The 26,533-nt window shown below is 58.5% G+C and overlaps 1 protein-coding gene across 3 annotated transcripts; it reads right to left on the reverse strand.

The window, feature by feature from the left end:
* Positions 1-481: 481 nt before the first annotated feature.
* On the reverse strand, positions 482-26,533 carry SMARCC2 (SWI/SNF related, matrix associated, actin dependent regulator of chromatin subfamily c member 2). Of its 3 annotated transcripts, none has more exons than XM_029073727.2 (29): positions 26,403-26,533; positions 23,220-23,339; positions 22,971-23,056; positions 22,667-22,748; positions 18,213-18,305; positions 17,641-17,710; positions 16,866-16,935; positions 16,515-16,590; positions 15,520-15,651; positions 15,292-15,407; positions 14,725-14,849; positions 14,527-14,586; positions 14,372-14,409; positions 13,919-14,049; positions 13,347-13,418; positions 12,491-12,604; positions 8,257-8,410; positions 7,878-7,970; positions 7,598-7,714; positions 7,018-7,080; positions 6,403-6,661; positions 6,025-6,189; positions 5,026-5,090; positions 4,748-4,883; positions 4,476-4,639; positions 3,982-4,116; positions 3,105-3,513; positions 2,045-2,128; positions 482-1,406 (listed from the first exon to the last, which is right to left on the reverse strand). In XM_029073727.2, exons 1-29 carry the CDS (start codon positions 26,511-26,513, stop codon positions 1,330-1,332), a joined length of 3,417 nt encoding a protein of 1,138 aa, XP_028929560.1. In that variant the 5' UTR covers positions 26,514-26,533; the 3' UTR covers positions 482-1,329. The 3 variants fall into 3 exon arrangements, with proteins under 3 accessions (XP_028929560.1, XP_028929558.1, XP_028929559.1); XM_029073725.2 differs by having other exon boundaries at positions 1,727-2,128; XM_029073726.2 differs by lacking the exon at positions 7,878-7,970 and having other exon boundaries at positions 1,727-2,128.

Here is a 26,533-nt window from a genome sequence, read left to right on the forward strand (position 1 = left end):
AGGGTGGCATCGGAGGGCGGTGCTAAGGCGGTCAGCTTATCTTAGCTTCACTGCCCCGGCCCGACCCCACCCAGATAGCTCTTGTTCCGGCAGAGGGGGGCCCGAAACAGCCCCATCCCCACCCCCTCCTCCCCTCCACATCTCCTAGTAAGGGTCTGGCTGGGGGGGTTGGGGGGCGGAGAGCAGTGTTTTAGGGTGGGGGTCTTTCTTCCAACCTTGGAGGCTGAAACAGGTCTAGGAAAAGAGAAGCCCCCCCCCTCCCTAAGGTATGTGGAGGCAGCGGTCATCTCTGCCCCCAGAGAGGACACCAGCCACAGGAGCAAACAAAGCAAATTTATAAAAAAAAAAAAAAGGGGGAAAATGTACAGACAACTGAGGTGGGAAGGAGCTTTGGGAGCAGGGGTGAGGGAGGGGAGCCCAGCCCCTGTAGATGGGGTGGGGAAACAGGAAGGGTCACAAGGGTTACTAGGGTCACAAGAGGGAGGCCTTAAGTGCTTCTTTATTTCCATTAAAAAAAAACTTTTTTCCTTTTTCCATCATCTGCGCTCCCTCCCCTCTCCCGCCCAAGGAAATCACTCTCACTCCCCTCCCCCCTCCCCCCCGGCTCAGAGGGCACCAGCCCCCACCAACACACTTCTCCACAGACACACTCACGCACACACGCGCGTGCGCACAAGCGTGCGCACACGCACACACACACTAAGCAGCTGACTTTAAAAACGAACAAACACAAAATTGACATTTAGAGTCTGTAGGACATCCCAGGAGGAATCTACCCCATTGGTGTAGGGGAGGGGAGGCTAAAACAGCAAGAGGAGCTGGGGGAGGCAGCAGCAGCGACAGCGGTTAGAGGGAGAGAGGCAGGGTGGACGGCACCTGTGCGGGGGGCGGGGGGGAACCGCAGGAGGGACCCCCCTCAAACTGGGGCTTCCCCACCCCCTCTGTTCTCCCTACAGGGCAGTGGGTGGGCAGGCTAAGGCTCTGCTCGGGGCTCCAAAGTGATTTCTTTTTTTTAAAAAGAGAGGGCAGAGTCGGGCGAGGGGTGTGGGAGAGGGCCGGGGGGGACACAGACGGGGCAGTGGCCGGTGCCCGGTGTAAATAGCCACCACCTCCTGCCAGCTGCCGTGGCCCAGGGCTTCGGCAGACCTCTGCATCCCCTCACGCGGCCATCGCAAGGGCAGCGGCTGGGGTGGGCAGGCCCCGGGGGGGGTCTCACCCCCGGCAAGAGTGACCCTCTGCCCGCCCTGCGTCCGGGGGAGGAAGGTGGGGTGGAACTCCGTCCTCAGGGGCGCTCCCGGAGCCGGGGCGGCGGGGGCCGTCCGGACGTCCTCACTGGGCGGGCAGCACTGGCGGGACCGGGCCGGGGCTGGGGGCCGTGGGGTCCTGGGGCAGGGACGTACCCGGATCTGCGGAGAGGAAGAGGCAAAGGCAGACGTGAGCGAGGGGTGGGGATGCCCCCCGTGGGCCGGGGCGGGCAGCGAATGGCCAGACCGGGGCCGCGGGTGGGTGTGTTGGAATGGGTGGCGGGAGCTGCAGAGTTCCAGAAAATGAGGTCTTGGGGGTGGGAAGACCGTGTGCCACCGGAGCCACCAGTGTCAGGGGGCTGCCATGGGAGCAGGGGGTCCTCCCCAGCCCCAGTGCCCACAGGGGACTCCGAGATTCCCAGAGCCGAGAACGTGGGAGCCCCCTATCCTCCGCCCACCCCCCCGGCCCGGGCTCGGCTCACCTGGCAGCGGGCCAGTACTGGGCAGGAGGCTGCCCTGCACGGCCGCCACGATGGCGGGGCTGTGGGTGGCGGCGGACCCCGGCCCCAGGGGGAAGGAGGCGGCGGCAGACGCGGAGGAGGAGGCGACGGCGGGGGGCGGGGTGAGCGGGGGCAGGGACCCCGCGGCGAATGGTAGGTGGTGCCCATGCAGGTTAGGGTGAGGAGGGAGGTGAAGGCTGATGGAGTCAGCTAGGCTACTGAAGGGGACGGATGGAGGAGGCGGAGGCGGCGGCGGCGGTGGTGGTGGCATGCCGTAGGGCAAAGCCAAAGGAGTGTTACCGGCCATGCTGGGGTGCCCGCTGCCTGGCGTGGCCCCTGGTATCATCGCGGGAGGAGTTTGCTGGCTGGGGAACTGGGAGGGGCCTGTTGGGAAGGCGGAGAGAGCCGCCCAGGGGGAGAAGAGGAGGAAGAGAACGTTAGGGCCTCCCTTAGCCCCAACGGACCCGTCCTCTCACCCACCGATAACTCTAATTGTAATAACTTTGGGCCTCCGTTAAGTGCTCACTACGTGCCCGGCCTCGTTCTGAGACGACGTCCCTCCACCCTGATGAACTTGTATCTACCCCGGTGCTTAGAACCATGCTTGGCACATAGTGAGTGCTTAACGAGTACCATTACCGTTCTAAGCTCTGGGGTAGATACAAGGTAATCAGGCTGGGGGCAGTCCCTGTCCCACGTGGGGCTTTCGCTCTTAATCCCCGCTTGACAGATGAGGTAACGGCGGCACAGGGTATGATAGTAATTATGGTATCGTGAAGCACTTACTATGTGCCGGGCACTGTACTGAGCGCTGGGGTGGATAGGAGCAAATTGGGTTGGACACAGTCCCTGGCCTGCGTGGGTTTCACTCAGTCCCCATTTCACAGATGATAATAATAATAATAATGGTATTATTACGTTAAGCGCTTACTATGTGCAGAGCACTGTTCTAAGCGCTGGGGTAGACACTGGGTAATCAGACTGTCCCACGTGGGGCTCACATTTTTTAATCCCCATTTTTACAGATGAGGTAACTGAGGCACAGAGAAGTTAAGCGACTTGCCCAAGGTCACACAGCAGACAAATGGCGGAGCTGCTATTAGAACCCACAACTTCTTGATTCCTTAAGCCCAGAGTCTTGCCCCTAGGCTATGCTGTTTCCCACTTTGATGCCCGCCCCCACCCCCCAGATGCCCTGCCTGTGGGCGGGGGGTTGGAGAGGGCAGTGAAGGAAGGATAAGATTGTTCCCTGTTGGTCCTTCTCTACCGCATCCCCCTAAGCGTCGGGTACAGTGGACCGCCCCCAGGATGGACCCCCGACTGAACTGGGCACGCTGGGGGCGGAGCGGAGCCTACTCACCATGGGGTCCGGCAGGGGGGGCGCCCGACGACGGGGTGGTCCCGGCCTGGGGGGCCCCGGCGGGCGGGGGCGGCGGCGGCTGCTGCTGCCCGACGACCGGGCCCGTCTGCCCCGTCTGCTCGGCGGGGGCCGGGCCGCCGGCCCCCACGGGGCTCGGGGCCACGGAGGGCGGAGCCGTGGCGGCCAGCGAGTGGACGGCGGGCGGGCCTGGGGCCCCGGCGGCCTGGACGGGCTGGGAGCCAGGGGGCAGGGGTGGGGGCGGGGGCGGGGGCGGGGGCGGCGGGGGCTGCTGCTGCTGCTGGTGCAGCTGCTGGAAGTGCTGCTGGCGCGCTCGCATCTCCGCGTACTTGAGCTGCTCCATGTGGAAGGCCTGCCTGTCCGCCAGCAGCTGCTGCCGCTGGTACTCCAGCTGCCGACACGCCCACCGACCGCCGCGTCACCGGGGCCGCCGCACCCGAAACCCCTCCCTTCCCCTCCCCGCCGGTCCACCCGCCGACTGATCGGTCCATCTTCCGGACCCCGCGTTTGTTCAGAACTCCCCCCGTCCACCCTCTCCGTCCTCCTGGCTGTAAGTTACTCCAGCGGCCGGAACCTCCCACTAGGCATTCAGCTACTCTAGGGAAGAGGGCGTGACTGCTAACTCCAAGCACTCGGTACAGCGTTCTGCACAGCACGGGTGCTCAGAACACGCCAGTGACGGGTTGATCTTTTGGGTCCCGGGTCTGTCCAGATCTTAACCATTTCGGGACCCCCGAATCCAGGCCGTCTGTAGCTCCGTCCACCCCGGCCTCTGGCTGCCTCAACTGTCCCGGCGCCCCAGCCACCGCGGGGACCCCAAGCCCACGGCGGCCCGGCTGCTTCTGGCCCAGGTACTCACGGCCTCCCGCTCCCGGTCCATGATGGTCTCCAGCTCCTCAAAGTGCCTCAGCTTGATCTCCAGCTTCTTCATCTGGGTCTCCACCAGCAGCGCCACCAGCGACTTGATCTTCCGTTCTTCCACCGCGGCCAGGTGCTGGGGACAGACGGCCGGAGAAGGTCGGGGCTGGCCAGAGAGGGTCGGGGCCGGCCACGGGGGCGGGCCAGGGAGGGCTTGGGGGCCGGTGGGCGGGGGGCGCCAGGCCGAATCTGGGAAGCCGCAACTGGAAGGAGGGGAACCCGAGGTCTGGAAGGGGGCCGGGAGCCTCGGGCTGGGTGGCGGCTCACCGTCCTCCCCTCGGGGCGGTGGAGGAAACGGGCTGGTCGCAGCAGGAGGGATTGAAGCCAGACCTCGGGAAGGAGGGCAAGGATCGGTAGACTAAGGGCTGCCAATGTCCCTCACTTCCTGCCGGGGCGATCCGGGGAGGGGTGGTCCTATGGGGACCAGACACCGACCTTGGCCTTGACGGCGGCGGCGGCCAGGGCCGCCGCCGCAGCCGTGGACAGATTCCCTTCGCCGATGTCACGCTCCACCTTGGTCTTCCTCTCACCCTCGGCCTCCACCACCTCCTTCAACACCTCCTCCTCTTGCCCCTCCTTGGGCTCCTTCTCTGACTCGGCTGCCAAGGGAGGCTGGGTCTGAGAGAGCCGCCCGCGTGCCAGGGCGAAAGGTTGGCGCCCACCCCTCACCCCCACCTCCCTGCTCCCGCCCCTGCCGGGCAGCTCACCCACAGGCTCCCTGCCTCCCTTCTCCAGCTCCTTCTGGCCGTCACCCTCTTTCCCCTTTTCTTCCTCCTTCTTGGGTGGCTCGCTCGGCCTGTCTTTCCCATCTTCCTCGGCGGCTACGACTCCTTCTCGCGGTTCCTGGAGCCCGGTGCAGGGGAGGAGAACGGGTTGGCGCACGGGTGGACGGTCTGGGCGCTGTAGGCCCCGCCCTCCAGCAGGCCTCCTACCCTGACCACTTCCCAACTCCCTGCCCGATGCGGGGGTGCCCAGACCGTCTTACCTTGGACTCCTTCTTCTCTTCGCCAGATTGGCTTTCCGCCCGGGCCTCCTCAGCCCCACTCTCTTCTGAAGGGGAGACAGGGAAGAGAGAGACATCAGACCGACGTGGCGAGCCCTTCCTAAGCAGCCCCCGCCTCACCGGCCTGCCAGAACTCAGGAGGCCAAACTGTCTCACTTCCGACACCTTGCTCACTTCCCTCTTCTTTCAAACCCGACGGTTCACGCCAATGCCCTCCTAAAATCACATCTCCTCCGAGAAGCCTTCCTCCATCGCCCCACATATTCGCCTTCCTCTCTGAGTTGCCTGTGCTCTTGGGTCTCTACCCCTTACTTGGATACTCACTTCACCCCCAAATCCAGAACACTTATGTATAGATCCTAATACTCCCCTACCTGTAATTTAGCTTAACTTCTGTCTCCCCTTCTAGACTCTGCTTGTTGTGGCCAGGGAATGTTTCTACGGACTTTGTTATATTGTATGCTCCCAAGCGCTTAATACAGTACTCTGCACACAAGGAAGCACTCAATAAATTCGATTGACTGACTGACTGAAAGGGGCTGGTGTGGTCCAGGACAGGGAGAGACAGGCTCCATGTGCAGGTGGGGTATGGCCAGGGGGTGCAGGCCAGATGTAGCCTGTGAGGAGGAGGAGCTTTAAAGGGCTTGAGAGAAGGCAGATAATACCCACACTCCCTGCTCCCCACACACAAACCGACCTCTCCTCAGGGCTGCCCGGGGAAGGCGGAAGACGGGAATGATGCTAGCAGGCACCTCCGCAGGCCCCCTGGGGTTGACCAGCGACTGCCTAGGGACTTCCGAGTCCAGTCGCCGGACTCCAGCTCCCCCCGCTCTCCTACTCACCAGATGGGCTCAGCTCCCAGCCCCCTCTAGACTCCTCAGATGGGTTCCCTCCGCTGCCCACTGGCACTGCCCCCTCGCCCACCCCGGGCCCACCCCCTGCTCATCACGATGACCGTCCCCCGACTGCATCCACCCTCACCGACGGCGCGCTCGGGCTCGTCTGAGGCGGTGCCTGCGATGCCGCTGCTCTCCAGGCCGAAGGCTGGGTCGGCCTTGCCCGTGACCTTGGCCGCCTCCTCCACCTTCCTCACGTGGGCCTCCACCAGGGCCGTGGGCACCTCCTCCTTCATCTTGGAGAACTCTTCTGAAATGGGATCGCCCTAGGGTCAGCCGGTCTGTGCCCACTCGGGTCTACCGGTGCCCTGCCCGGTGGAGGGTGGTACCAGCGAGTAGACAGAGGGTATTGGAGTGGGTCGGGAGAGCAGCTGGGGCAGCGGGTCCAGCTGCAGTGAGGACCCACAGAGGAGACCCTCCCAATTCACCCCTTCCTATTCCCGTCCCCAGGACCCGGCATTACCCAGGGCAGACTTGGCGGCGGCGGAGGCAACGCGGGGGTCGACGACGGAGGCCAGGAAGGCGACGGTGCTCATGACCGGGTTCCCGGACTGGCTGAAGGGCACAGGCTGGTAGGCCAGGGGGCCCAGGGAGGCCTCCGAGTCCTCTAGGTAGGGATCCTCGATGGGCAGGCGCAGGAAGTGCAGGATGCACTCGTCCTGGGTGCGGCTCCCCACATGCTCCGACACCTTGTTCCAGTCGTCCTTGTACATCTCCAGTGCCTTTGAGGGGTGGGGGGATGGAGGGAGGAGGGAGGGAGAGTGAGGTGGAAGAGCGGGAGGGCAGATGAAGGCGGAGCCTAGGGGAGACCCGCTCGACTGTAAGCTCACTGTGGGCAGGGAATAGGTCTGTTACGTCGTTATATCGTCTCCCAAGCACTTACTACAGTGCCCTGCACCTAGTAAGTGCTCAATAAATATGACTATCCCGCAGCTGCCCTCAGGTAGGGGGAGGGGAAGAATGGGTGGGCAGTGGGAGTGGGGGGGAAGGGGGAGAATGGGTGGGCAGTGGGAGTGAGGGGAGAGGGGGCAGCCGGGCCCCTGCAGCTACTCTTCCCAGCCTCCTCTCCGGGTCTTACCTCAAGCAACAGCAGCGTCTCCTGCTCAGTCCATTCACGCGTGGCACTGGCTGCAGCTTTGCTCTAAGTGGGGATGACGGGGAGAGAGCGGGAGATGGGGGAGGAGGGGAAGGGGGGGGGAGGAGGAGGGAGGAGGAAGAAGAGGAAAGGGGAGAAAGGGGAGGAGGGAAGGGGAGAAAGGGGAGGAGGGAAGGGGAGAAGGGGGAGGAGGAAAGGGGAGAAGGAGGAAAGGGGAGAAGGGAGAAAAAGGGAGAAGGAGGAGGAAAGAAAGGGGAGGAGGAAAGATGTGAAGGAGAAGAGGGAAGAGGAGAAGGAGGAGGAGAAAAGGAAGTTAAGGAAAGGGGAGAAGGGGGGAGAAGAAAGGGGAGCAGGGGGAGGATAAAAGGCGAGAATGGGGAAGGAAAGGGGTGATGTGGGGGGAGGAAAGAGTGATGAGGGGGGGAGAAGTCAACAAGATGCTCCAGCCCCGCCCCCAGCAGTGGCGGCAAGCTCTGCCCCCCCCCCGAAGCGCGGCGGCAGAGGCAGCCCCCGCCCCCTGGCAGCAGCAGCAGCAGAGGCGGCGGCAGCCCCATATGGGCACCTTAGAGGGGACATTCTTCTTGGTGTACATGTCCGTGCGGAGGCCGAAGTTCTGCATGTCGGCCGGCTTCTCCTTGCCCTTGTCGGGGAAGCTGAGCATCTGCTGGGAGGCGGAGGTCTGCGGGGTGGGAGGGCAGAGGCCGGGCCGGGCCGGGCCGGGCAGGTTAGGGTCGGGTCACGGTGGGCTGGGGGTGGTGCCCGCGCGTCCCTCCCCTCCTCTCCGTCCCCCCCGGGGCCTGGCCCCCTCGAGGGGGGCCGCGGGGGGTCTCCGGCCCACCTACCAGCTCCGGCTTCCCCTTGGCCGGCTCCGGCACCAGGTCATCCAGCTCCTTGCCCTTGCGCCCGGCCTTGGTGTCGGCATCACCCTGGCGGCCCTGGGGGACAGAGCTCCGTGTCACGAGGGCAGGGCTGGGCCAGGCCGGGCGCTGCGGGGGCGTCGCTGGGCCGTGGAGGGAGGAGGAGCCGCCGGGAATGTCCGAGGGGGCGGGGGTTCCAGGAGACAGGACCCCATAGCTTCTCTCCCTACTTGGCCCCGAGGCTCCAACCCAGGGTCCCACGATGGGGAAGGAAGGCCTTCCTGTTGACCCTGACCTCGGGCCCGTCCCCATCCGCCGCCCCCTCCCCGACCCGGCCCAGCAGGCCGGGGGGCCGAGGTGCTACCTGGGGCGTTTTGGGCTGCAGGGGCACCAGTCCCGAGGGTGTGTCTGCCAGGACGTGGAAGTGCGAGGTGGGCGGGGGGCCCATGGGGGTCGGCCGGCTCTCCGCGTCCACCTGGTAGTTGATGAGGCCCCACTGCTCCAGGAAGGCATGGACCCTGCCGGGGGAGGGAGATGGAGAGGTGAGGGGAAGCTGGCCGGCAGGGCCGATGACACCTCCACCTTCCCTGTCTCTCAAGCCCCCCTCCTGGACGTTAACCTAGACTCCTTCCTCCCTTAGAACGCCCATATTCAGCCTATCACCAAATCCTGCTGGTTTCTCTGCCACATCTCCAGAATCCATCCCTTCCGCTCCATCTCAACAGCCCCCAGGCTGGACCTGGCTACTGCATTAACCACCTCGCTGATCTCCCTGCCTCCGGCCTTGTCCCTCTCCAGTCCAGACTTCACTCTGCCGCTCAGATCACTTTCTAAAACATCCTTCGGCACCCATCTCCCTGCTCCTCAAAAACTTCCAATGGTTGCCCATCCCTCTCCACATTAGGCCTTATTAAGCTTCCTCTAAGAGGCCTTCCCCAACTAAAGTCTCATTTCCCTTCATTCATTCATTCATTCATTCATTCATTCATTCATTCATTCATTCAATCTTATTTATTGAGTGCCTACTGTGTGCAGAGCACTGTACTAAGAGCTTGGAAAGTACAATTCAGCAAGAGACAATCCCTGCCCACAATGGGCTTAAAGTCTAGAAGGGAGACAGATATCAAAACAAGTAAACAGGCATTGATAGCATCAGTATAAATTAATCAAATTATAGATATACACATCAAAACAAGTAAATAGGCATTAATATAAACAAATAGGATATTAGATATGCACACATATACACAAATGTTGTGGGTCGGGGAGGTGGGGTAGAGCAAAGGACATGAGTTGGGTGATGAGGAGGGGAGGGGCAGCTGAGGAAAAGGGAGGCTTAGTCTGGGAAGGCCTCTTGGAGGTGCGCCTTCAGTAAGGCTTTGCAGGGAGGAAGTGTGATTGGAAGATTTGAGAAGGGAGGGCATTCCAGGCCAGAGGTAGGACGTGGGCCAGGGGCTGATGGCGGGACAGGCGAGAACGAGGCACAGTGAGAAGGTTAGAACCAGAGGAGCGGAGTGTGCGGGCTGGGATGTAGAAGGAGGGAAGGGAGGTGAGGTAGGAAGGGGCAAGGTGAAGGAGAGCTTTGAAGCCAAAAGTGAGGAGTTTTTGCTTGATACAGAGGTTGATAGATAACCAATGGAGATATTTGAGGAGGAAGGGTGACAAGTCCAGAATGTTTCTGTAGAAAGACAATCGGGGCAGCAGAGTGAAGTACGGACTGAAGTGGAGAGAGACAGAAGGTTGGAAGGTCAGAAAGGATGCTGATAATAATAAAAATAATGGTATTTGTTAAGTGCTTACCATGTGCCAAGCACTGTTCTAAGAGAACTCAGGTAGATACAAGATAATCAGGTTGTCCCATGTGGGCAGCACAGTCTTAATCCCCATTTTACAGATGAGGTAACTGAGGTAAGTGACGCCCAAAATCACACAGCTGATAAGTGGTGGAGCCGGGATTAATAATGTTGGTATTTGTTAAGCGCTTACTATGTGCAGAGCACTGTTCTAAGCGCTGGGTTAGATACAGGGTAATCAGGCTGTCCCAGGTGAGGCTCACCGTCTTAATCCCCATTTTACAGATGAGGTAACTGAGGCACAGAGAAGTAAAGTGACTTGCCCACAGTCACACAGCTGACAAGGGGCAGAGCCGGGACTCAAACCCATGACCTCTGACTCCCATGCCCGGGCTCTTTCCACTGAGCCACGCTGCTTCCCTAAATTACTGATGCAGTAATCCAGTTGGGACAGGATGAATGATTGTACTAACAGGGTAGCGGTTTGGATGAAGAGGAAAGGGTGGATCTTGGCGATGTTTAGAAGGTGAGACTGGCAGGCTTCGGTGATGGACTGGATACATGATAATGAGAGAGCAGAGTCTAGGATGACAACAAGGTTACTCCCTCTCCTTTCTGCGTCACCCTTGTCCTTGGATTTGCACCCTTTATTCACCTCACTCTCAGTCCCACAGCACTTATGTACCTACCTGGAATTTAATAATACCACTGTTATCATTATTATTGTAAAGTCTGTCTCCCCCTCTAAATTGTAAGTTCCTTTCTTTCTGTGGTATTTGTTAAACATTTACTATGTGTCAAACACTGTTCCAAGCGCTGGAGTAGATTCATCGCTCATCTCCCCAACTTTCTGCCCCCTGAACTGCCTCTTCAACTCTTCTGTGCCTATTACACACTCGTGTACTCACAGCTTCCCTTGGGATCTAGAATGTAACCTCATCTTCGGTAAGGGGCATATCTACAAACTCTGTTTTATTGGACTCTCCCAAGGGCTTAGTACAGTTCTCTCTGCACCAAGTAAGCACTCCATGAATACCATTGATGATGATGATGTAGGACACTCTCTCCAACTAGACTGTTCTCCCCCTCTAATAATAATAATAATTGTGGTACTTGTTAAGCACTTACTGTTTGCCGGGCACTGTACTTAAACGCTGGGGTGGATACAAGCAAATTGAGTTGGACACGGTCCCTGCCTCACATGGGGCTCACAGTCTCAATCCCCATTTTACACATGAGGTAACCGAGGCACAGCGAAGTGAAGGGACTTGTCCAAGGTTCCACAGCAGACAAGTGGTGGAGCCGGGATTAGAACCTATGACCTTCTGACTCTCTGGCCCGTGCTCTATCCACTATGCCACGCTGTTAGACTGTAGGCTCATGGTGGACAGGGGATATGTCTGCCTATTTTTATATTGTCCTCTCCCAAGCACTCAGTACAGTGCTCTGCACAGAGTAAGCGCTCAATAAATACTACTGACATTGACACGTCCCATTACTGAACCACTAATTCATGTCCATGACCCCTTTCCTGTGACTGACTCTTGTAATATAAAGATATTTCTCCCTCTTCACGATTGGTTGTTTTAGGCTCCATCTCCCCTGCTAGACTGTCCTCTCCCTGAAGGCACGGAGGGATCCTGCCAGAGCCCGGGATTGGGAGTCAGAGGATGTAGGTTCTAATCCTGCCTCCGCCACCTGTCTGCTGTGTGCCCTTGGGCAAGCCACTTGACTTCTCTGTGACTCAGTGACCTCATCTGTAAAATGGGGATTAAGCCTGTAAGCCCCACCTGGGACAACCTGATCACCTCGTATCTGCCCCAGCACTTAGCACAGTGCTTGGCTCATAGTAAGCGCTTAGCAAATACCATCATTATTATTATCATCCTGCCCTATTAACCCTCTTCTCGTAGTACAGCGCTTTGCCACCAGGGGGCGCCCCGTCAATGCTATTGGTTGAGAGGGACTGTGAGTTTGCTATTTTTTTTGCTTTAGGGGCCTCTTTCAAGATGGAAAAAATAATAATAATTAATAATAATAATAATAATGACGACATTTGTTAAGCCCTTACTATGGGCCAGGCACTGTATTAAGCACTGAGGTGGATACAAGAAAATCAGGTCAGTCATAGTCCCTGTCCTATGTGGGGCTCACAATCTCAAGGTCTTAATAATTATAATTGTGGCACTTGTTAAGCACTTACTTTGTGCCAGGCACTGTACTAAGCACTGGGGTGGATAGAAGCAAATCAGGTTGGACAGAGTCCCTGTCCCACATGGGGATCACAGTCTTTATCCCCATTTTAGAGATGAGGTAACTGAGGCACAGAAAAGTAAAGTGACTTGCCCAAGGTCACCCAGCAGACAAGTGGCAGGGCGGAATTAGAACCCACAACCTTCTGGCTCCCAGGCCTGTGCTCTATCCACTGCACCATGCTGCTTCTGCCCACGGGTGTTTTGAAAGAGAGGAATGACCGTCCCAAAGGGGAGCGCTATTTTGGTTTGCGTCGGAACCAGAGTGAGCCGGGAGGGGACACCATTTGAAGTCTGGTCTCTGGGCCGAAGAGGCTGCTGCCCAAGGCTAGAGTTGAGACAGACGGATGCAGGGTGGGGGGGAGGGGCAGGGGCCAAGGGGGCCGGCGGGGAGAGAGAGACTGAAGGAATGAGGGGGACTGGCTCCAACCAGACAAGAGTGGGGCTCAAATGAATCTCAACCATCGACTGAGCTGCAGCCGGCGGGGTCTTGCGGGGCCCGGTTCTGTGCTCTGGCCCCTCACCGCTCCCCCTGCCCCCAGCCCGTACCCACCTCATGATGGCGCAGACGTCCCCGGCCAGGTTGCGGCGGCAGGCGGTGGAGGTGAGGTACTCCTGTGGGTTCAGTCGGTACGTGTCGATCATGAAGTTGCGGTAGGCCAGGTAGCTGAGGGGAGCGGGGAGGGAGTGAGGCGGGACGGGGCGATGGCGGATGGCCCCGTGAGCCCTAGGGTGGGGGCTGTGCTTTCTCTACTCACCCCGACCCCCCCAAAGCACTGGGTCATGTGTGTGTGTGCTTGCGTGCTCCTGCACTTCTTGCCTCCCCTATTGGACTGGCAGACCCTCAAGGATAAGGAGAGTATCTCCTCCATTTTCCTCTCCCCCAGGGCCCAAAAAAGAGAGAGGGAGAGTGTGTGTGCACGCATGTGCTCCAAATTCAGGGACCAGGTCTCCTCTCCTTCTGTCCCTCCCCTAGTGCCTAGCAGAATGTGTGTTTGTGTGGGGGGGGTGAGAGACAGACTGTATGCGTGCATGTATATCTATATGCATCCTGTCTCTCCCAGTGAACTGGCAGCACCCTGAGGGAAGGGACCATGCCTCCGACTCCTCCTCCCCCGACCCTCCCACAGTGCCCAGCAAAGTGTGCTTGTTGTGCGCTTCTGCATGCACGGTGTCCCTCAGCAGACTGGCAAGTCCTCAAGGGCAGGGACTGTGCCTCTCCTGCTCAGGGCCCAGCACTATACCCTGCCAACATGGCCCCTGGACAGCCTGGGCTCCGGCTGCTGGACAAGGTCATGAGGCAGCTGGGCAAGGGGTTGGCATGAGCCTGAGGGGGGCAGCTGAGGGCTGGTGATGGGGGCAGTGGGTGGATGCAGCTTGGCTGCCACCTGGCCCTGAGGCCCGCTTACATCTCTGGAGTCTTGGACTTGTTCTTGCCATTGAAGAACTCCGGCAAAGCTCTGCGCTCGATGGCATGGACGCTGCGAAGGAAGCCAGGCAGGAGTCAGGAGGGGGCACGAGGGCACGGGGGCCAGGGCGTCAGAAGGGGGTCCAAGGGCACGGGGGCCAGGGCATCAAGAGGGAGCACCGGGGTCGGGTGGGCACACATCCTACCTCTGGCCTGGAATGCCCTCCTTCCTCGTATCTGACAGACAATTACTCTCTCCCCCTTCAAAGTCTTAATGAAGGAACATCTCGAAAAGGCCTTCCCCGATTTAGCCCTCCTTTCTTCTTCTCCCACTCCCTTCTGCGTCACCCTGACTTGCTTCCTTTATTCATCCCCCCTCCCAGCCCCACACCACTTCTGTCCGTATCTCTCATTTATTTATTTCCATTATGTCTGCCTCCCCCTCTAGACTGTAAGCTTGTGTGGGCAGGGAACGTATATCTTAACTGTTCTACTGTACTCTCCCAAAGGCTTAGTAGAGTGCTCTGCACACAGTCAAGCGCTCAATCAATACAACTGAATAAATGAATGAACCTGTTATAGTCGAACCAGGCGGCGTAGCTGGGGATGATGATGTGGTGAGTCTGCTCAGTGACGTTATCCTCGTGCAGGTCAGGGTTCTTGGTCTGTTCCCCCTTGCTCCCGGCCCCGTTCTCGTCCTCGTCCTGTGGCAGGGCCCCGGATACTTAGCTCCCTTCCCACGTGGATGGGGCTCGGCCCGGGGAGGGGTTCAGAGCTGCGGCGGGAAGGGCCCGGAGACGGAGGTGGTGGCTGGAGTGGGCTGGTGGCTTAGGCGGTGGGGGGCGTCCAAGGGTCTGAGGGTCTGGGGACCCAGGGATCAGGGAGTCTGGAAACAGGAGGAGGCCCACCCACCTGGAAGAGGTCCAGTTTCCAAACCCCGAGGTACTGATTGGCGGCTCTCAGAGGTGGGACTTGGCCACCTTTTTCTGCCCCACCCACCCCCACCGGCCCCCCAATCCAACCCACCTTGCCGGTGGGTTCCATGCTCTCATCCTCCTGTTCATCTAGGAGAGAAAGACAGAAAGAAAAGAGGGGATGTGAGTTGTGGGCGGGACAGCCGAGGTCCGTAGGGGTGTCTGCTCCCGTCCCCGCGCCCCCAGGCCCCGGCGTCCGCCCCCTACCGAGGTCCGTCATGGTGCCTCCTTTCACGGGCGCCGACTCCGAATCCTTTTTGGTATTCACTGCGGCGGGACAGACAGAGAGGGAGGGGACTCAGATCCCCGGTGCCCGGTGAGGCAGGTCAGTACCAGGGGACAGAGGAAGGGGACAGGAACGGGAACAGAGGTGGGGGTGGGGTGTAGCCTGGGCCGCCCACTTGCCTGTCTTGGGCAGCGTCACCTCCTCCACGTTGGGGACGGGTGAGGGCTCATCCATGTCCTTGGTGAGGTCCTCCTGCTCCTCCTCTCGGTGCCCGCGCTTGGACTTGGTGTATGGCGTGGACGGCCTGGGCGGGTATGGGGGCAGGGGGAGCACCATGGCTGAGCCCCATCACCCACCCCGTCCCCGGGGCTCGGGAACAAGGAGCCAAGAACCCCAAGGGGTGAGCCAAGCCTTAACACTCCCAAGGTGCCTCCGCTCCTGCAGGAGCCTGGGGATCGGAGAACCCATCAGGCTTCCCCGGCACACCGGCCGCCCACAAAGGTGTTGACTGGGTTCCCTCTGTCTACATCACTCCGGTGCCCAGCACAGCAGCTGCCACTGGCTGTCTGAGGGTTTATCTGTCTGGCCCCAGTGCCCGGCAGAACAGGCATCATTGTGTGTCTGTACCCACCACCATCCCTCCCTCCCCATCAGTACCCGGTGCCCAGTCTAGGGTCCTGCACCCTGAAGGCTCAGGAAAGTCTGGCACCCAGAGGGCGGGTGGGGAACGCAAGGAGCAGACGCACCCCTTTTTGGCATTCTTCTTCTTGGCCTCAGGGGTGGGAGACGGGGAGGGTGAGCGCTTCCTCTTCTTGTAGTTGCCTCCCTTTTTGTCCCGCCGGTCTGAGTCCGGGCTGTTGACCTGTGGGGGTGGAGATGGCCGGTGGTCAGGAGGAGGGGACAGGAGAGCCAGGCGTGGGCAGGCTGCCCGCCGGAGGAGCCGGGCGCGCACCACCTCCGACCGGGCCTCTCACCTCGTCGGTCAGGGTCTTGGCCGAGATCTTCTTGCGGCGAGACACGGGATTCTTGTCATCGTTCACCTCGTAGTCTTCCTCATTCATCCACTCATTGAAGGTGTCGGTGTCCAGGATCCACTTGGCGTGGACCTGAGGGTCCAGGCGGAGTGGACTGGGTGGGGTCAGTCTGTCACTCCTCCACTCGTCACCCCCCGGCATTCACTCAACCCCACCACTTACTCAGCCCCCAGCTCGCTCCTGCATTCCTCCACTCACCCCTCCATTCATCCTCCACTAATCCCTCCTTTCACTCAACTTTCCACTCACTCATCCGTTCCTTATTACTATTATTATTAATAATAACGATGAGAGTGGAACTTAAGCGCTGATTATGTGCCAGGCACTGAACTAAGCGCTGGGGTAGATACGAGATAATGAGATGGGACATGACAGACATGAGCTCCGTCCTACTTGGAGCTCTCCCTTCTAAGTAGGAGGTAGAACAGATATTGAATCCCTATCTTGCAGATAAGGAAACTTAGGAACAGTGAAGTGAGTTGCCCAAGGCCACACAGCAGAGTTGCAGAGTTGCAGAGCCAGGATTAGAGCCCATGTCCTTTGATTCCCAGGCCTGGACTCTTTCCACTAGGCTATGCTGCTTCCTTCCCACCACTCAGCACTCGTCTCTCTACTTACTCCTCTATCCTTCTGCCCTCTCCTCCACTCATCCTTCCACGCCTCCCCTCCCTTATCCACTGGTCCCTGCAAACAAGCCTGGTCACTCGCCCCTCCTCAGTCCCTCCCCTTATCCGAGGGCCCCACAGCACTTATGTGCATGTCTGTAATTTATCTATTTATATTAAAGTCTGTCTCCCCCTCTAGACTGTAAGGTCGCTTTGGGTTGGATAGGTATCTGCTTATTGCTGTAATGTACTCTCTCGAATGCTTAATACAGTGCTCTGCACACAGTAAGCACTCAATAAATATGATTGAATGAATGAATGAACAGTTACCTTCCTGGGTTTGTCGGGTGTCGGTGGATCCTCCACGGAGGCCTCCACTTCGTTGGCGGGGGTCCATGTGTCGTAGCTGCCTCAGAGACCCGGGGGGAGGGGTGGGGCGGACGGATGTGACACCCCGCACGACTTTCCCCTTCTGATCCCTCCCTCCCAGTCCCCCCCACGGCTCCCTCTGCCCCACCAAACCCAGGCCCTGGCGTTCGCTTTAGTTACCCAGCTGGGGTGGACAACCGCCGCCCCCACCAGGACCCCTCTAGTCCCCGGGGCTCCTCCCGCTCTGGGCCTCCCCCTTCTCCAGGGCCTAGGGGGTCCAGTAGCTCCTCTCCACCCCACCCCCAGCCTCACCTGTCGGGGTAGTAGCCCCAGTGTAGGAGGACTTGCTTGTCCCTCTTCATGATTGGCCGCACCCACTCCTCTGGGGGAGGAGAGTGAGCACAGGGGCCGGTCAGCCCACCCCTACCGTGGCTCCGTTCCTCCCCGCATTGAACCAGGAACGCCTGTGTTCTCCAGCTCTCTCTTCCTAACTTTCTGCTCCCTGCTCCCCACTCAGCCCAGCTCATGCTCTTTGATCCTCTTGGCTCTCAGGCCACCCTTGACTCTCCTGTCCAGGTCCCCTCGCTCCCACGTTGTTTCCTGCCTGCAGCTGCCCCCTCTCCCCTCTTCAAACTGCCTCTCCCTCCCCATCCTCAAAGCCTGCTAAAGAGCCGCCTCCTCTCAGGCTGCTCTCCAGCCACTAGCTCTGGTGGATCTGTCTCCATGAACATTCATCTGGCCTGCTCTTGCTTCACTTTTGCTATTACCGGCGCTGACTCTGGTTTTCCTCTTGAAACCCACTGAACGTGCCTAACGAGGACTATCGGCCTCTGCCTCCCTGCTCCGTGTGCCGACGGAGCAGAAGCTCACGGCGACAGGGGCCGGCCGGCTCTTTCCCCAAGTGCCTAGTACAGCTCTGCACACCCAGGAGATGCTCCGTGAAAACGGGATGGTGACGAGCAAGGAGTGGGGCCGGGTCAAGGCTCTGTTCTTCCTTCCCCAGCCCTCCCCGGCCCCAGACCGCGGGTGGTCGCCAAGCGGCAAGGGCCAGGGAAAGGAGGGGCACGGGGTTCCCGGCAGAGCTCACCTTCCTCCAAGTTTGCAGGCACCGGGCACACAACATGGGAGGCGTTGTTCTTGTCCTCTGTGACCGTCCCCTGTGCCAGAGCACACCTCGTGTCATGACACCCCTAGATGCCCCCTGGCCCTGGACTGCACCCCATCCCTGCTCCCCCTCCACCCTCAACCCCTCCGGTGGGCTGACAGGGCCAGCACTGCCTGGCTTCCACTGTAAGCCCCTGGAGGGCCGGCCTAGGTCCAGCTCAATGCATGTGGGGCAATTTACATTTGGCTTCCTTATAGAACCACCTGGGCTCTGGGCAGCTCCTTGAAATCGGAAGGGTGGGGTGTGCCTAGGGAGTGAGCCCAGGGGTCCCAAGGGAGGGAGGGCCTTAGGGGTGTGTAGGGTACCTGGGTCGGAGATCAGGGGAATAACTTTGGGGTGCGTGGGGCTACCTGGGTTGGGGAATGGGGGGAGTCCAGTGTTCTACCAGTGAGTAGAGCCAGCAGTTGGAAAAGCAAGAGCTGGATGACGGGGGGGAAGTGGACAGGTTGACATCCCCACAGGGAACTTGGGAGAGAGGGGGAGGATCAGCTCACCTGGTGCCTCTTGATGATATCTTTCAGCTTCCCCAGCAGCTTGGGCTCAATCTCCTGGTGCAGGAAAATGTTGGGCCGAGGCAGGCAGTTATTCTGGGGGGCAGGGCAGGGGGGCAGAGGAAAGGGGAGGGAAAGGGGAGGAAAAGTGTCAGGGGGATGGCAGATGGTCACAGCCAAAACAGAATTCCTCATCTTCCCACCCAAACCCTCTCCTTCCCGCAACTTTCCCATCGACTGTAAACAACACCACCGTCCTCCCATTCTCACCAGCCTGGGCACAAGACTCGACTCTTCGCTCTCATTCGACTGGCATTTCCAGTCACAATTTTTTCAGGTTGGACACGCTCCGTGTCTCACTTGGGGATCACAGAATTAATTCCCATTTTAAAGATGAGGAAACTGAGGCCCAGAAAAGTGAAGTGATTTGCCTAAGTTCACACAGCAGACAAGTGGCAGAGGCAGGATTAGAACCCAGGTCCTTCTGACTCCCAGGCCTTTGCTCTATCCACAAGGCAATACTGCTTCTCAAATCCTATTAGCTCTACCACCCCAACATCTCCACCCTTCACCTCCACCCCTTCCTCTCCATCCAAACGGCCACTCCGCGGATCCAGGCACTTGTCATATCCAACCTCGACTACCGCATCAGCCTCCTCGCTGACCTCCTGGCTTCCAGCCTCTCCTCTCTCCAGTTTGGGCTTCACTCTGGTGCCCAGATCATTTTTCTAAAAAAGCTGTTCTATGCACATCTCCCCACCCCTCAAAACATCCAATAGTTGCCCACCCAACTCTGCATCAAACAGAAACTCCTCCTCACTATCAGATTCAAGTCGTTCGGTCGTCTCTCTCCTTCCTAACCAGTTCCTACTCATCTCTCACGACAACCCAGCCCGTACGCTCTGCTCCTTCTTCACCAAACTAATCACTACACCTCGCTCTTGTCTCTCTCGCCATCCGTCCCTTGTCCACATCCTTCCTCCTGCCCAGAACTCCCACCTCCTTTACATCTGACAGACCACTACTTTTCCCATCTTCAAAGCCCTATTAAAACTACACCTTCCCTGGGAATAACAATAATAACAATAATGACATCTGTTAAAAGTTTACTTTGTGTGGAGCACTGTACTAAGTGCTTGGGGGACGGGTGAGGATCCTGCCTATCAAGAGAATTGTACTCTCCCAAGCGCTCAGTACAATGCTCTGCACTACTATATTGACCCCTCCCTTTCCCTGGAAACATTATCCAACCTCAGCTTCACTGACAATGTCCTCTCCTGGTTCTCCTCTTCTCTCTCTGGCCATCCATTCTCGGTCTCTTTCGTGGGCTCCCCCTTGCTTCCCACGCCCTGTGGGGGTCCCTCGAGGTTCAGTTCTGGGTCCCCTTCAATTCTCCATCTATACCCCCTTCCTTGGACACCTCATTCACTCCCATGGCTTCAGCTACCAACTCTATCCTGATGATTCCCAAATCTCCAACTCAAGCCCTCATCTCTCTCCCTCTCTGCAGTCTCGCATTTCCTACTGCTTGCAGGACATCTCCTCTTGAATGTCCCACTGGTACCTCAAACTTAATATGCCCCAAAACAGAACTCCTTATCTTCCCACTCAAACCCTGATTTTTCCATCACTGTAGACAGCACCACCATCCTTCCTGTCTCACAAGTCTGGAACCTTGGCGTTAGCCTCAATTCACTTCTCTCATTCAACCCATATTTTCAACCTGGCACTGAATCCTGTCAGCTCCACCTTCACAACATCGTCAAGACCCACCCTTTCCTCTCCATCCAAACTGCTACCACATTAATCCAGGCACCTATCCTAGCCCATCTTGATCACCGCATCAGCCTCCTTGCTGACCTCCCAGCCCCTCGTCTCTCCCCACTCCAGCGCATACTTCACTCGGCTGCCCGGATCATCTTCCTATAAAAACATTCAGTTTCCGTTTCCCCACTCTTCAAGAACCTCCAGTGGTTGCCCATCCACCTCCACATCAGACAGAAATTCTTTTCATCGGCTTTAAAGCAGTCCATCACCTTGCCCCCTCCTACCTTACCTCACTGCACTCCCACTACAACCCGGCCCTCACACTTCGCTCCTCTAATGCCAACCTACTCACTGTACCTCGATCTCGTCTATCTCACTGCCGACCTCTCGCCCATGTCCTGCCTCTGGCCCGGAACGCCCTCTCTCTTCATAGTCGATAGAGTCACAGTCACTCTCCCCACCTCTAAAGCCTTATTGAAGGCACATGTCCAAGAGGCCTTCCCTGAGTCCTCATTTCCCCTTCTCCCACTCTCTTCTGCATCACCCTTGCACTTGGCTTTGCTCTCTTTATTCACCCCTCCCTCAGCCACACAGAATTTATGCCCACATCCATTATTTATATTAACATCTGTTTCCCCCTCTATCCTGTACACTCCACGGGGGTAGAGAACGTGTCTACCCACTCCCACTATGTACACTGTTCTACTGTACTCTCCCAAGCGCTTAGTACAGTGTTCTGCACACAGTAAGCACTCAATAAATGCGATTGATGGATCAATCGACTGAATAAACAGCATTGACTGATACAAGATAATCAGGTCATACACAGTCCAACACAGGAACCTTCCCTGACTAATCTCTCATCTCCCCGCCCAATTTTTCCTCCCTTCTGCGTCACCGGGGCACCAGCATCTGTGGCCTTAGGCACTTTGGTGTTTGCCCCACCCCCAACAGCATTTATAATAACAGTGGTATTTGTTAAGCGCTTACTGTATGTCAAGCACTGTTCTAAGCGCTGGGAAAGATGCAGGACGACCAGGTCAGACACAGTCCCTGTCCAACAGAGGGGTCACAATCTAAGTACGAGGGAGAACAGGTATTGAGTCCTCATTTTACAGTTGAGGGGACTGAGGCCCAGAGAAGTGAAGTGACTTGTCCAAGGTCATTCAGCAGGCAAGTGGTAGAGCTGGGATTAGAACACAGTTCCTCTGACTCCAAATCCTGGGCTTTTTCCACTAAGCCATGTTGCTCCTTACACAACTTTACATACCCTTATATTCTGTTTCTTCCCCTACCTTTATTTACTTTAATGTCTGTCTCCCGACTTAGAATGTCAGCTCCTCAAAGGCAGGGATTGTGTCTTCCTACTCGATTGTTGTATTCTCCCAAGCGCTTAGTACAGTGCTCTGCACCCGGTAAATTCCTCTGATTGACTGACCAATTAGGAGGGTGAGGGGAGAGTACAGTAGGGTATGTGCTGCGGCCCCGCTGCGAGCCGGGCGCTCTACTAAGTGCTTGGGCAGGTCTGACAGAAGGGCACGGGGTGTGTGCCCTACTCAGAAGGAGTTTATAATAATAATAATTATGGCACTTGTTAACGCTATGTGCCAAGCACTGTTCTAAACACTGGGGCAGATACAAGGTGATCAGGTTGGACACAGTCCCTGTCCCAAATAGCGCTCACACTCTTAATCCCCATTTTACAGATGAGGTAACTGAGGCCCAGAGAAGTGAAGTGACTTGCCCAAGGTCACACTGCAGACACGTGGCAGGGCCGGGATTAGAATCCATGAGCTTCTAACTCCCAGGCCCGTGGTCTTTCCACTACACCAGGCTACTTCTCCATTTATCCTCCACTGGGGGGAGAGAGACGTAGAAATATTACAAGCAGAGGAGCCAGAATAAATCAAATCAAATGGTCCCCCAAATTTACAGAGAGGCACAAAATAAATTCTCCAGGGCAAGACACTTGGGGAGCGCTCAATCCATCAATGGTACTGATTGAGCACTGAGTGTGTGCAGAGCACTGGCCTGGGAGCACTGGGAGAGTACAGTACAACAGAGTTGGCAGACACGGGCGCTGACGGACTAAAGGATCACACCCCCATAACCCTTATGTCCAGATCTTGACTCTTTTTTTTACTTCCTCCTCCCTATAATCTGTCTTAGTGTCCATCTCATCAGCTAGAATGTAAGCTCCTTGAAGGATACTCTCTTCTTGGTACTCCGCTAAACTCTCAGTCCGGTGCTCTCTCTGCACATGGTAGGCCCTCACTCAGTGAATCAATCAATGGTACTGACTGAGCATTTACTGTGTGCAGAGCACTGTACTAAGCGTCTGGGAGAGTATAATATAACAGAGTTGGTAGAAATGTTCCCTGCTCAGAGTGAGCTTACAATCTATAGAGGGAGACAGACATTAATAGAAACACATAAATTACAGATAAGGACATAAGTGCTGCGGGGTTGAGGGAAGGGTGAATAAAGGGTGCAAATCAGGGCGACACAGAAGGGAGAAGGAGAAGATCAATCAATACTATTGAGTGATTGATAGTTCGAGCAGCTGATGGGTCAATGAGTCGGGTTGCCAGCCATTGATGGGGAAAGGCAGAGTCTGCCCACCCACCGGGATAGGCCAAGGCATGGGGCTCAGAAGTGCCAAGAGAGTGGGGAGGGGGCTCTGCTGTTACCTGCACCAGGGACTTCTCGATGGTCATGAACATCTCCACATTTCGGTCCATTCTGGACGGGTTCTGGAAGTCGTAGCGTCGCCTTGGGGAAGACAAGAGCAGAGCTGGGGGAGGTGGGCCAGGGGTGTCCCGAGGGGCGGGGTGGGCAGACACTGACTACCATTGGCTCTTCCCTCTCACGGGTGCAAGGCCGCACCGTTCAGAGCCTCCACTCCTGGAGAAGCCAGGGGCATGAGGAGAAATCGGGAAGGAGTCAGGGAGGAGGAGGAAGAGGAGGAAGCCAGCACGGGGAAAGCTCTCTCACCATCCCTGGTCACTCTTGAACTTGTAGGCAGCTGCGAGTATGTGGCACAAGGCACCCCCAGCTTTGAAATCCAGGAAGCATTTTATCTGCAAAATCAACCGGAAAAGTGCGGGGACAGGAGAGAGGGAAGGGGAGCAGGCAGGTGAGTGGCATTTCGAGACCCCTCCCTCCAGGGGTCAAGCGAACCCCAAAGCCGGGGGTTTCTCCCCACCCGCCCCGCTCCCCGGCCCCCAGGCCCAGGACACTGACCGGCAGCTTAGTGAGCGGCGCATTGCTGACGTGCTTGCCAAAGACCTCCTCTTGGAACTGCAGCAACTGCACCACCAGGCTGGAGAGAGACTTGTTGGTGGGCGGCTCGGCTTGGATGTACTGGGAGGGGAGACGAAAGAGTCACCACAGCCCCTGTTGAATCCTGCCCTCTGCTCCCCCTGCCCACAGGGACCACTGGTCCCCTTCTTGCCAGTGGCCCGCCCACCCTTTGATCCCCTCCCCACAGCCCCGCTTCACCCTGGCCAGAGACGGGGCCACCGCTCCCTGCCAGAAATCAACAAAGAAATGCTCCACTCCTGCCCCTCCTTGCCACTTGTGTGCAGATGGACAATCCACTTGCCAGGTCCCTCCCGACTGGACTCTCTCCACTTGGGCCCTTCCCTAGGTCTATCTTCCCCGGCAGAGTGGAGGCAGGCTCTCTATGGGCCGATGGAAACCTGCCATTGTCCTTTGCCAACAGCTCAGTGGGAGTTCAGTACACTCTGCTATAGCGGCAGGGGAGGCCGAGAGGGGACCCTGCATGGCAGAGACCTTGGAGCCCCGGGTCCAACACCCTGGCCCGGTTTCAGGAGCCCCAGGAGGGGGCGGTCCGGGGGTCGGGGGGAGCATGGATGCCCCCCCCCCCCCCCAGTTGGCAGTGGTCTGGTGGTAAGTGGAAGGGTCTGGGAAACAGAAAAACTGGGTTCTACTTTGGTCACCTGGTCTGCTCTGTGCCTTTGGGCAAGTCACCTGACTTTTCGGGTCTGTTTCCTCATCTGTGAAAAGTGAATAAGACCCCTGCTCTCATTCTCTCTTAGAGCGTGAGTACCATGGAAGACAGGGACTGTAGCTGATCTGACTGGCTGGCATCCACCCCAGGGTTTAGCACAGTGCAAGCACTGAATAAAGCCATTGTTATTAAAGAGATGCACCGTGAAATGCTACCTACTAGAGCCCGATCACCCCGGCATCAGATGGGGGCCGATAACCCAGCCGGGCCATAACATCTCCAAGTCCCGTGAGTGCCAGCCTGGGGGAGATGCTGTCCTGGGCCCCGACTCAGAGCGATGGAACTGTCTGCTTGACTGTCTGTCTTCCTCTGTGGGTGAACTGAAAGGGAGCGAGATGGGGGAGGAGACTCCATATCCCCTCCTCCCCCCACCCCCAACTTGCCTCCTCCGCTTGAAGGGTATTGGGAAAAGCAGGCAAGATTTATTTACTTATTTTATTTATATTAACGTCTGTCTCCCATTCTAGACTGTAAGCAGGTTGTGGACAGGGAACGTCTATGAATTGTGTTACACTGTACCCTCCCAAGTGCTTAGTTCGGTACTCTGCACATAGTAAGTGCTCAGTAAATACCATTAATTGATTGACTGATAAATACGACTGAATGATTGATTGGGTGGGGGAGAGGGCGTCCTGAGGACCACAGTGTCCTCCTCGGGAGGCTGACCGATCTTGGTGACCAAACTGGTTCACGGTGGTGGTTATTAAGTGCACACTCTGTGCCAAGTTCTATGCTAAGACTTGGGGTAGATGTGTGACAATCAGATCACGCACAGTCCTTATCTCGTGTGGGGCTCACAGTCTAAAACGGGGAAGGGAGTGCAGGGATCTCCTCTCCATTTTAGAGATGAGAAACGATAGGCCCAGAGGGGCCAAGTGACTTGCCCAACGTCCCACGGCAGAGCTATTCTGGCTGCCGGCCCCTTGCCTTCTCCATCGGGCCATGCTGCCTCTCTCAGAATGGGAAGGGGGACAACCTGGAGTGGTGGTGGGGTGCTGGCCGGGCCCCCTCCCACCCAAAGCAGAGACGAGTCCACTGGACAAGGAAGCGGGCCACCTGCTAGCCATGGGCCCTCTGCAGTTTCTGCCCCCACCACCCGCCCACCCTCCCTGCTTCCTAACTGGAGTTTGCCCTTAACTTTCTCTTCGCCTGATGACCCAAGCTTGCTCCCGGGGCCAAAGATGGAAAGACCCCTCTGGGAAAGGGAGATGTGGGGGAGGAGAAGGTGGAAAGGAGGAGAGGAGAGTAGGGGGCGGGGGGGGGGGGGGGCGCCCGGACAGGGGAGGCTTAACGAGTCACGGGGTCCAGTGGGCGAGAAAGTCTGTGGCCACTCTGGAGCCTCAGCCGTCTCAGGTCAAAGGTTAGAGCTAGTAGCCTGGGAGGCAGGAATGTGCATGTGTGTGGCTGTGTGTTGGTCGGTGACAGCAGCCCGGTGCAGGCAGGCGGGGAGTCTGGCAGGCCCAGCAGCTGATTGTCAGGATTTGTCAGAGAAGGGTCGGACAGGCCGGGGGGCACCGGCCCAATGTCCCCGCCCGGAGAAGGGGCACGGGTCTCACTTCCCCCTAAGTCTCCTTGCCTTCCTCTGGGCCAGCTGGGGGGGGGGGGTCGGGGCCCGTTCTGGGGGCTCCCCTGGGCTTCGGCCCTGGGGGGGCGGCGCGGCCCGCCTCTCCGCCACCCAGCCTGGAGACAAAGGAGTGAGCCGGGCGGCCCCGGCCCCGGGTCCCTGGACCCCAGACCCCAGGCCGCAGCAGGTGACTCTTCCGTCCCTGCACCCTTTGTTCGCCCTCCGGCGGGCAGGGCGGTAGCGGGGAAGACCCCCCACCCTGGGGTCGGGGGGCTTGCGGGGCCGGGGCCTTCATTGTGCGGGCGGGGTGGGGGGCGTCGGGAAGGACGGGCCCGAGGTGACCCCTGACCCCCCTCTCACCCCTCCCAGCCCCCCAGCAGGCCCGACGCGCGGGTGGGCGACGAGGAGGGGGAGGGTCTCCCCGCTGTCGGGGGATGCGGACGGCTGAGCCCCCTCCCCTCGGGGGCCGAGGTGTGAGACTCGGGGTGGCCGCCGCGCCCCCACCAAGCGGCGGGGGAAGGCCGGGCTCGGGGTGCCCGCTGCGGCCCCGGCGGGACCGGCCGCGCTCCGGGGGGAGGGGGGAGGCCCGGGGGATGGGCTGGCCCTAGGGCTGGGGCTGGGCGGGAGGAGGAAAAGGTCAAAGGAAAAAGGGCGGCCATGGTAGGCCGGGGTTGGCCTGGGGGAGCCGTCGGGGCCCGGGGAGGGCCGCTCCGGGGGTGGCTCTGAAGGCTTTAGCAGCTTGGGGGGGGCGGGGGGGCGGGGGTCGTGGGGGGCGGCCTGGGGGGGGGGGGGTCCTCGGGGCCCCGCTGTGTGTCCGCGGCCCTCGCACCTTCTTGTAGTTCTTGCCGAGCCACAGCCGCACGTTGTCGAACTGGGCCACGGTGTCCGCGGCCTCGTAATACTTCACGTTGGGGCCGCCGTCCTTCTTCCGCACCGCCATCTTCTCCCTCCTCCCCCGCC

Source organism: Ornithorhynchus anatinus, chromosome 10, assembly GCF_004115215.2.
Source record: "Ornithorhynchus anatinus isolate Pmale09 chromosome 10, mOrnAna1.pri.v4, whole genome shotgun sequence".
Classification (NCBI taxonomy): domain Eukaryota; kingdom Metazoa; phylum Chordata; class Mammalia; order Monotremata; family Ornithorhynchidae; genus Ornithorhynchus; species Ornithorhynchus anatinus.